The sequence below is a fragment of the Olea europaea genome, chromosome 4 (assembly GCF_002742605.1).
Source record: "Olea europaea var. sylvestris chromosome 4, O_europaea_v1, whole genome shotgun sequence".
Classification (NCBI taxonomy): Eukaryota; Viridiplantae; Streptophyta; class Magnoliopsida; order Lamiales; family Oleaceae; genus Olea; species Olea europaea.
In genome coordinates this window covers 984,188-995,971 of record NC_036240.1, presented here as the reverse complement: position 1 = coordinate 995,971, position 11,784 = coordinate 984,188, and the positions used below count along the sequence as shown (strand labels likewise).

Here is an 11,784-nt window from a genome sequence, read left to right as displayed (position 1 = left end):
GGAGTGCTTCATAGAACAATAAATTACCGTCTTGAGAGCAAAATCCTTTCTCGAGAAGCCCCGACACATCTTGGATTGACGACGAAAGAGTTATCGATCCTTGAAGTGCTTCATTTCAAACAATTAAGACGTACTTATTTTTATGTGACAGTAGTTCAGCTATTGAACTCTCAAAAAAATCTCGTTTTACATGAATGAAACAAGCACATTGATGTGAAGTATCAATTTTTAAAGGATCTTAAGAAGGAAGCAGGGGCGGGGCCTCACTATGTTAGGCCCAACCCAATATTTTTATTTTTTTGTCTTTTTTATTTAATATTAGCAATTGTCCACGATTCAATTTCACCACTACCTACTAGCAGCCTAGCCTAGCTCTTCCGCAAATCCAAACCAATCTGAGGTGAACTTAATTGGATGTTTTACTAAGGTTAGACACAAGTTGCTAATTTAAAATCATGTATTAGTTATTAGTTTTGTCAATTGCATTCTGCAGTTGTGATTTGTGAATTTAAATTGAAAGTTGTGCTAAGGTTGAGAGTATTCTGCTTGATTTTAGGCATAGATTGATTTGGAGTTCACTTGCTTTTGCTTTCAGTTACTTGTTTTTGTTTTCAATTATTTGATAATAACGTTATTGTACAACAATATCACAGTATGAAAACTTATAAGGAGCATGTTTAATTATAAACTATATCATTTTTAGTTTTATCACGATTTGTTTTATAGTTTTATTATCATTAAATTTGACCAAAACTCAATGTTCGACATGAGTTAAATTATGCTCGTACTGAAGAAATTTTCTGGCTCCGTCCCTGAAAGGAAGGAATACTTGATTTTATTTATTGTACAAGTGAAGATCAAGTTGCTGACATATGCACTAAGCCCTTGAAATTGACTACATTTCAGAAATTACTTGGTGTTTACATGCAATAAGACTTCTAAACTGAATGTTTCTAGATTTTCAGTTTTAGGGAGAGAATGTTGACGGATGCTTAGTTAGTGGGATTTTTGTATTTTATTCATTAATTTATTAGTTGTTATTTTTTTGTATTAGTGGAGTCCTAGTTTTACATTTAGGTTGCAATAGTGACTAAAAAGTTAATTAGTGGAATTAAATATTAATTAATACATTAGTGGTTTGCTTAATTAATTAGTTCACAAGTAAATTGGTGTTATTAGGTGTGCATTTGGTGCATGAAATGCACTACCATTTAGTTTCCTAGATTTATAATTTTTTTTTTTAATAGTGGGTGTCTTGTATCATGTATGACCTATTTAAGGTCACTGGATGTAATGCAATTGGTGTCTATTTTTCATATTAAAAGTCTCATGTTTATCCTTATTTTTGTTTCATATTTTTCTGAACATTTTTCTTCTTCATTGAGTTATAAATTTAACTTTTTGTCTCCTCCTGAGGGCAGTTTGTGAGGAAATTCACCTGGCCGATGAACCGATAAGGAGTGATGTAGGAATGAAAAGAGGAAAATGAGGAGGAGAATGATGTATTTTAGCGCCACATTGAATTCTCCATGACGGCATCATTGAGTGGCTTCTTGATACTGTAAGTACTACTTATGACGGCCGACGTGGTGGCCATGAGTGTTGATCCAATGATCGATTGCGTGTGGATAGCCAAAATGTTTTTCTTTTCATTGTCATGCATCACCAGCAAGGGGTGTGCTGAAAACATAATTTAAGTAAACAATGTTATCCTCTATTTGATATGTTAAACTTTTAGACGAGATAGTCTTGTAGACACACACGAAGGAAAACTTATAATCTAGTTGACTTTAGTTTTTATTGTATTTTGGGGCATTTTTCTCCAATTATTGCATGTATTTTCACCGTATACGTCTCTCTTAAACAATGAATATTTGAGAAAAAGAGACACTGAGTGAATGTGTATACACACACAAGCATTTCGAGCATTTGTCTAAAGTATTTTCCTCTGTAAGATTCTGACTACATAGAATAATATCCACAGATTTTTTATTTTATTTTAGTGGATGCACCATCCTTTAACTAAAATGGTATTTGCAGTATAAACCAGCACATTTCGTGCATGATGAGAAAAAATAATCTGATAATATTCCTTATAAAAGCTTGAAGAATACAAATTGGATAAGGAGGAGAAAGATTAGGATTTGTGCCATTTTTTTTATGCGTACAGATAATATTAAAATTAAAATTTTATCCAGTTTTTAATATATCATATACCAAACATGTGGAATCAATCATTTCGACATGACTTGAAAGAATAAGATTCACCAAGAAGCTTAGGCAGTTTTTGCATATTAGAAACAATCCCACTTCTTTGAAAACTATACATTTTTTTGGCGTGGTAGATAAACTAGATTAGATACTACCCCACAGAATTAAATAAAAAGTGGGTCATCTCATTTATTCATTAAAGTTTGATGTCATGAATTTTATAATTATGTATAGAAACCATTTTTTTTAATTCAAATCTTTTTTGAACTGTTGCCGGACACGAATTTCATATGATTTTTATAATTTTTGATTTTTGACAGAAACCATTTGAACGGGTAGAGTTTCTACTTAAATAATTTCTGTCACCCAAAAAAGGGTAGAGTGTCTACTTTAATAATTTCTATTGAACGATTAAAATTTGAGCTTAATGATTAGCGACAGTTAAACTCGACATCTGTATTAGTTCACATGATCATTGAAGAATATGATACTTAAGTTAGAGAGAATAATTAGAAGGACAAAATGAACATTTATGTTTATACCTAATTATCGAATCTCAGATGAGAATAAAATACATATACTGCAGGTCAGGGGAAAAATATTACAGATTTATTAACTTCTTTGATCTTATATATTCCAAGAGTTCATTCTTTTGCATTTAGTAAAAAAAAACAAAAACTAGTAATTAGATTGGGTGGTGTAGAGTCGACTTGACAGAATCTAATTATTGGAGTTTAGATAATTTATGTCCGATCAGGTCCTGTGATAGCTCTATAAAGTATTGTAATTTAATTACGGTAATTATAATAGTTTTGGACTTAATTGTAATTACAATAAAATTTTGTATTTAGTTATAATTTTTTTAAAAATTATAACTTAATTATAATTGTAATTAAAGTTATAGAACTACACATACAATTAAGTATAAACTAATTTGATGTGAACTTTAATTAAAACTCCTATTTGGATTTTAATTAAAATTAATATTTGAATGTGAAATCATTATTGTACAAGGATTGAATAGCAATTATAATACATAATTTCATGGTGTTCAAATTTGAAGAGAGAAAAGAGAGAAAATAATAATTTTCTTATCTTATTCAGTTGTCCAATTCAATAATTAGTTTCTTGATTTGATTAAAATAAGCTGCCCATCCCTCAGCGTAGTCTTGACTTTGGAGAATACCATAGAAAATTTGGATGTTTGAAATATCAAGTTCTTGGCATTAAAAAGTTGAAAGCTTGGGATCCAAAAGACTGGAAGTTCACAATTCGAGTACGGGAGCTCACTCCCTCAATGAGTCTATCCTGCTTCAGGAATTGATATAAGAATTGATCATTTAGGTTAAAAAAAAATAAAAATTGAATTCTTTATTCTTGATATAACATATATGTGAACATCTAGACGATCTTATTGATTGAATTAAAGAAATTTCTAGTTTCTTGGTAATGCTGTTCTCGCATTCCAACATTTAGCTTAATAAAATAGCTATTGAAGATATGGTATTATTAATAGTTAAGGTTGCATCTTAAAAGGTAACTTTTATTAGCAGAACTAGATCAAATTCTTTAATTTTGTTTATTTGTTTCAGTGGGATATTATCCTTCAAATAGTCGACAAGATTCTAGCTTGTTTGAGTAAACCAATATTGGAATTTGAATGCCCGTTTGAGGTTTAGACGGACCAAGCTCTTATATGTTATTTATTTGTTTCATCTTTAATCAATGTGATATACTGCCTAACTTAAGTCTTAGACTCTGTTTGGCAAAAAAAAAAAAAATTATAAATGATTTTTAAATTTGGTTAAATTCAAAAGTTAATTTCAACCACACATTCATTATTACTACTCCTTATTATTCATAAATTTTGCAGGACTCACTACTATTTCTCTTGACTATTCCAATTCAGCAACTATTTATCAATTTGCTAAATGGAGGCTTAATCGTGGAATTTAACCACTTGGACACTTTTTCCTAGCAAGCTAGTTTTAAGAGTGAGTCGTGCCTTGTGTAGTTGTAACAATTGGTATCATAGCAAGCATTGTTCTACTCAAGATCCTCACTGCAGACGAGGTGACTTGTGGAGGGCGACTTTCACCAGAAGGTTGGTTTAGTGAAGTCATCTAGTTAAAAATATGGGTTACCAAGAACTCTAATTCTAGAGTGTCGGATTGTAATGACTCTAATTGTGTTTCATATTTTCAACGTATGGCCATTTAACCAATAACTGCCAACAAATGGTACAAAACATTAAGATATGCTCATTTTCTGACTACTCATCTGTCCACTACAGAATACTGGTTTAAGTGCACCATTTCTAGGGAAAATTAAGCATTGTTTTCCTCTTCAATTTTTTTGACAAAATGGTTTTAGACCTACAATTTTTGTAGCAATTGAGAAACATCACTTGGCTTACACAATGAATGCAACGCTTAGGATGGTTTATTGATCATATGATTTCTGCCCTCACTAAATATTTCAAACTAGAACTAGAAACACGTCTTTGGCGAATATGCTGTAAATAAAAATTAGAGGAATTAGGATTCAAAGAAAATGAAGGCAAATCATTAGAAGATGTGTATATAAAATATTCTAACGCGTTTAATCCTTATTTCTCCACGGTCTTTTCAGTTGACTTCTTGGAATGAGAATCGTGCAAAAAGTATTGAGTGGGAGAAAAATTAAGATGTATATAACAATACAAGTCTATGACCGATTAATAGAAATCAAATTTAGTGTAAATTGAAATATATAGAACGATGTAACGAAGTATTGGGAAATTATAAAACCCTAGAAGAAGGGAGGGGAAAAGGCTAAACTACATTTACAAAAATTAAACATAAATTAAACTAATATTTAAGGGATTCAACTTTTTTTTTATTATTAGTCAAAGTCGAACGAACATTGCATGTTTTTCTAAAATAATTTATAATTTCTATAAAAGTAATATTTGATACCAATTTATTCAGAAGATTTGATAAGTCTCAAACGAATTAAAAAAAATAGAACTTATGATAGAAATTTAAAATAAGGAAATTATACTATCAAAACTCAAATTCTATGATTCAATTTTTTGTGATAATGAAATACTACAAATGAGCAACATTTTTTATATTACAGTTGGTACATAAGAATTAATTGTTAATACATGAATTTAAACATACATTCCTGGATACATGAATGGAAATAAATTATTTATAATAACTTTAGATTCATGTATATTAAGATTTATCAAGTCAAAATTTATTAAATCTAGATTAATGTGAATGTTAATTAATTGAGAATTAATAATACGAAATTCATACATGACAAAGATTTTGTAGTATTTATTACACATTGAAAAACGAAAAGTAAGTTATTATTGAAATAATTGAATTGTAGTAAGGTTAAATCGATCAAAAATATTCTCACTTAATGTGATATATAATATATTTTAGATATCTGCTAGCATTTGCATTGTTAACTACGATGAATGTTGTAATTCATTATTCTTTTTTGAAAAATGCTATTTATATACAGGAGTTCACACTCCGGTGTACACTCCCCTCACATGAGGGAGGGGGCCCACGTCCAATAAAAAAATCGTGAGACCCCCCCTCATGTGAGGAGAGTGTATATCGGAGTGTCAACCCTGGTATACCATGTACGTATAGCAATACTCTTATTCTTTACTATTGTCTCACTGTACATTAAAATTTTATAATATGATTAATAGAATAAACAAGGGAAAATTGCACTTTATTTGTTTGCAACCTACAGTTCTAGTAGCAAGTTGGTCCTATATCTTTAAACATGAGCAAATTAATCCATAAATTTTCATTATAGTAGAACCACAAATTGATCTTGAACCTTTAAAAGGAGTAATTACTTCATAGTTTTTCATTATAGTTGCACAATCACTTTCAATAATAAAAATTAGTCAAATATCTATTAAATCAATGCTTGGTCAACTGTTGTATTTTTCCCTCACAAAAGAAAAATTAAAATATTTTTATTTACCGAAATAAAAGGAACATTTTAAACTATAATTTCAATTGTCTATCTGAATCAACTTCACTAAAGAGTATCTTCATAGAAAAAGGGGGAAAAATATGTGACCTCTTGCAAACAGACTTTTTGCGTCTTGATGTGCTCCAGCTTATGAAGATCGTGACCACTTTTATGTTTTACTTTTAATACTTTTCAAAATCAATTTGATTTCTCCAATGCTATTCTTAGTTGAGGGGATATTAAGTCCACGTTTATGTTCCATCTAAAAATTTATTTATTTTTAGATTCATTTTCAACCACATATTTTATCGATGAAATAATTTTACAAATAAATTCAAAATTTTTCCTATTTTAAACACATATATTTAAAAAATTCACTGTTGCAAAATATAGTATCACAAAAAATGAGGTTAAAAAATATCTAAAATACATAACAATGTTCTGCAATTTTCAAGATAGTTTCTTGGTGTTTTCTAAAATTTCCACAATAGTTCAATTACGTGATCATCATAAATTATTTCATGAACTTTGCTATCTATATAGATTTTATTTACAGGTAGCTTGACAGATGAATGTATGTTATTCAATCTATACAAATTTTCAGTACAAGTAGAATATTTGTTCTTCTATAGTTATTTTAACCTATATTTACTTTGTAATTTACAAACAAAAACGCAATATTGTCTCACTTCATATCTAGCTACAAAAATAGGGAGAATCCCTAAAAATTAAAATTATAAATTGATTAATCTACCAGTCCACAAATATTTTCCACCTAGCTAACTCCACTGATAATTTCTCACAAGTTGTTCCATTTGCATAACTTTCCTGTTTCCACTATAAGAAGTTGGATGAATATTTCTCTAATCATCCACCAACTTTTGTCCTCTCAAATCAGAAAGGTTTCCGAATTTGTATATTTGTATATGGTGTCATCTTAAAAAAAGAATGTGGATATTGAATTGAGGTGGTAGAGTGTGACGCTCTTCAGATAGTTTAGAATACCCATTCGGATTTCAATTTATGATCATGGTGCATCTATATTTTATCATAGTATATTGTAACTTCATTAAATAATGGTATTAGTGGTTTTCATATAAAGTTACTCATGAGTTTGCGTAATTTGATTATTTGACCCTATTTGTTTTCAAAAAAAAGAAAAAGAGAAAAAATAAATAAAAAAAAGTACGTGAAAGATGACAAAACATATAAGCACTTAATTGACATTTAATCTTGATGTGAATATGACAAAGATTATTAGCTTTTACACTGATGTAAAGCCATTATCATTTGCATTCTCAGATCCCTTACTTAATTTTTCACGAGCAAAAACAAAGTCAAGGTTGTAAAGGATAGGAACCAATGTGATAAAACACAAGAAAACCAAGACAGGACCAAAAATCCACAGCACAAGAGGGAGTGCTGCATAGAACAATCTATTTCCAATCGTGTTGAGCAAAAATCCTTTTTCAAGAAGCCCCGACACATATCCTGGAGTGACGATGGACGAGTTTTCTTGAGGGCAATTGATGAGGAAATTCACCTGGCCGATGAACCTGATCGAGAGGGAGTGACATAGGAACGAGAAGAGGAAAATGAAGAGGAGAGTAACGTATTTTAGCGCTACCATGAATTCTCCGTGGCCTCCATAAACGGCGTCATTGAGTGGCTTCTTAATGCTGTAAGTACTACTTATGACAGCTGCTAATCCCGAGCAGAGAAGGATCGATGTGGTGGCCATGAGAGTTGCACCCATGATCGTGTTTCGCAATGTCTGAACAGCCAAAACGTTTTTCTTATCATTGTCCTGCACCATAAGAAGTTTTGAGTTCAAATCTCGTTATCACTTTTTTATGTGTGTTGACCACAAAATTTAAGTAAAAAAATGTTATCCTTTCTCTCGTATTTTAAACTTTTAGACGAGCATAAACGAAGAGGCAAACTTATAATGTGGTAGGCTTTTCACTGTATTTTGGCAAATTTTTCTCCAAATATTGCATATATTTTCACTGTATGCATCTATCAAGCATCCATATTTGAGAAAAAGATGCATTAAGTAATTGTATACACACACATAAGCACTTTAAGTATTTGTCTACTGATTTTTCCTCTATATGATTCAGAATAACAGCCACATATTTATTTTTTGGTGGATGCCTACCTACCACCTTTAACTAAAATGGAATTTGCAGTGTAAACCAGCATACTTTGTGCAATTTCAGAAAAATTAATTTGATATTTTTCCCTTGTAAAACTTGAATAAGGCAATTAGGATAACTGGAGAAAGATTTGGATTTGTGCGATTTTTTTATGCATACAACAATAGATAATATTAAAGATGAACAAGAAGTTAAAATTTGGTCAATTGAAATGTCTAATGTTGCTTACTCAAAGTGCACTTTGGGTCCATCTCGTTTATTCATTAAACGGAAGTCATGAATTTTACAAATCAATATGTAAAAAACATTTTTTATTTTTATTTTAAAGAATAGTGACTTAGATATTTGTCATTCCCCTTTTCTTTTTAATAACTAAAGGATTTATCTAGCTTTGGCCAGAAATGAATCAAGAACTTTCTTTTCAAAATCTAAAGGATTTATCTAGCTAGCCTTGGAAAGAAATGAATTAAGAATTAAGTAGAAAATTTAAAATTATCAAAAATATTGTGAGGGGAAATCTTCTAAATATTTACAAATTAAAAGGATTATTACAATAAGACAAAATTAAGAGCAAGAAGGTGAAAGAAGTTTGTGCTACCGTTCTACTTTAATTTTCTATTTCTTCAAAACAAAATTGTTCTTTGAAGTTTAAACCAAATAATAGTGAAATCAAATGCATGCAACAAAACTATAATTAATGAAAAAAATCTCCAAAATGAACTCTTTAAATATTACTTTATCAAGGCAGAAACCCATCAAAATAAGTGAAAAGAATTCTCCAAAAAGGGAATAAAAAATGAAGTTTTTTGTGAAATATTACACACATACACACACAGAGTTACACATATGTTACCTTCATCATAGCAGAAACCCAAAACCGACGACCACTGGCATTAGTTCCAATGATGGTTGAGAATGGCTGTGTTCGAACCTTATGCCATAGCCATAGATGATACCCCACGCATATTAAGAACCCCATTGGCACGAGTATAACATCTAAATAACATTTCTTCCATTCCATCTCTCTCTCTCTCTCTCCCCCTCTCCCTCCCCCTCTGTATATATGTTATATATATCTTACTGTGTTTGTGTGTAAATTTTGATATTCTCTTCTTTCCTCAGTGGATGCAGACACAGATATATATACACAGAGACACTATATGGCAGGGAAAATGAACATAGACTGTTTTAAATGCTATATCCGACTTACGAATAGAAACAAGGAAAAGGAATCCCACTTTCTTTATATATGTATTTATGTATATACGTATGTATTTGTGGGAATTTTTAATATTTTTTTTCCTTGGATATGATATTATTTTGCCTATGTTGTATTGTTTATTCACGAGAATAGGAATCCAACGTCGATAAAGCAAAAAAAAAAGGAAATTGGAAAAGATATAACTTGTGAATTTGCGACCGTTTAAATTACATTTAAGGTTAAAGGTTAAATTTTTACATGACGCGAATCTACAAAGCAATTTGAGAGATAAATTGTTGACTCTAACTCCATATTTAACAAAGGTGCACTATCCAAAATAACAAACTAATTCCAACAATTTTGCTGATTCTATAACAAGAATAATAGAATATTATGGTTCTACTCTTGACACCTAAAAATTAATTTTATCTACTCTTTAAGAACCAAAAAATAAATTATAATTATTCTGGAAAATACATGCAACATAATACGGAATTAGATATGGATTACTAAGGATTAAGCCCCCGTTTAGTAGCAATTTTTCAACCCAAAAAATTGATTTTTTGATCGCTATTTCACTATTCCAGCCGTCATTTTTTTACTTCTTCAATCATAGGTGGGACTCACTTTTTTTACTAACGGTTAAAAAATCAATTTTCATAATCGCTACCGAACAAGCCCTAAATTATGTGGGCATAAAATCATTTAAAATGTGATTACACCTAAATTATTCTGCTACAGGAGAGTTCGATACGATCCAAATTAACTCTCCATCTTAAAATGCCAACTTTCTTAAAACTAGCAGTCTAATTCCTTATATTTTGTTTAGGGTAATTATATTATGATCACAATTTTTAGTAGTTGCACCCACACTGTAATTGCACTTAAAGTCATCAAATTCTTATTTCTCTAGTTTTTTTTCCTACTCATTCTTATCTTCAACATTTTATTAATTAATACATCTTGTCTTTGATAATATTTTCATCCAATAAATGTAAAAGTATGACAACTTATTTTTCTTTCATTTCAAAGCATGCAAACGTAATACTTTGACAAGATCAATCATCACATGTGCTAATTAATAGAAAGTTGACAATAAGAATTTGCCAAAAAAAAAAAAAGTAAGTTAGGGACATAATTATTATAATGAACAAAGGTTTAGGACCTTAAGTACAATTAAAATGTGATGTAACAAATAAATATCGTGGTTTGAATATAATACCCTTTTGTTTACTTGTTTCATTACATGCTTTCACAAGATAGTGTCTTGTTTGACTTTGAATTCGATGTTCATTTGAGCTTTAGACATACCAAATTGCTCGTTTGAATTTAATGTAATCTAAAATCATATTGAACTATATTTTAGTTTAATAGGCTTTTATATGATATTTCACTTTAAAATGTCGATCTTATTAATAGAAGCAGTTGAAAGTCTTATATATCATTTATTTGTTTCATCTCAACCTTAACGCATATCTCTTTTTAGTTTTTCGATATTATATTCTTTTACGTCTCTTCCAACGAGGATCCAAGCTTAGCCACTTGACAATCACACAGCAAGCGATCAGGCAAGCACTCCAGATCATTCTGCCCATATGGCAATTTTAGTTGAACCTCCATGAAGAGGCCGAATTCATGTACAAAGGCTGACTCCATACAAAGGGCCAAACCCTCATGGATGAGGCAAGGCAGGTAGAGGCACTATAAACAATCTTCCGAACAAGATTTTTTAATGTTGAATGATTGATAGGACAATACACTGTAGCAACCAATTTACTAAGTCAATATGTCAATTTAGTCCCTATGTGTCAAGCCTAGGGCTGCAAACGATCATAACATTAAATGTACCTGAACTTATGATTAACAAAATGACACCTATGACAAGGCGCTCGACCATCAGGATGAAACCACATCATTTGAAGGTAATGCAAGTTTCTGCTCTCAATATATAACTTTTGCAATTTCTCTTTACGCTCTATAATCTCCAAATCTGAACCTCTTTTACTTAAGTAGCTCATGTCTTAAACACATCACACTCATACTTATCCTTACAAAGGCTAACTTGACCATCGGAGTGTGCGCAATTGCCTCCCCAACTCTAGAGAAATTCACATTTGACTTATGGTTTGTCCAAGTGTTCAGGACAAAGGTTTACATGCACGCGAGAGGACCCAAGAGCTATTGGTCACGCCCTACAAAAAACAAGGTCAACATATTTTCTCG

The 11,784-nt window shown here is 30.6% G+C and overlaps 1 protein-coding gene and 1 long non-coding RNA gene across 2 annotated transcripts; one reads left to right on the top strand and one right to left on the bottom strand.

The window, feature by feature from the left end:
* Positions 1-1,281: 1,281 nt before the first annotated feature.
* On the top strand, positions 1,282-4,486 carry LOC111394035. The gene is made up of 2 exons (XR_002702538.1): positions 1,282-1,561; positions 4,085-4,486. It is a non-coding gene; the product is annotated as an uncharacterized LOC111394035 (long non-coding RNA).
* A 2,912-nt stretch (positions 4,487-7,398) lies between these two features.
* On the bottom strand, positions 7,399-9,518 carry LOC111393196. Its single transcript, XM_023018620.1, has 2 exons — positions 9,214-9,518; positions 7,399-8,008 (listed from the first exon to the last, which is right to left on the bottom strand). Exons 1-2 carry the CDS (start codon positions 9,379-9,381, stop codon positions 7,466-7,468), a joined length of 711 nt encoding a protein of 236 aa, XP_022874388.1. The 5' UTR covers positions 9,382-9,518; the 3' UTR covers positions 7,399-7,465.
* Positions 9,519-11,784: the final 2,266 nt, after the last annotated feature.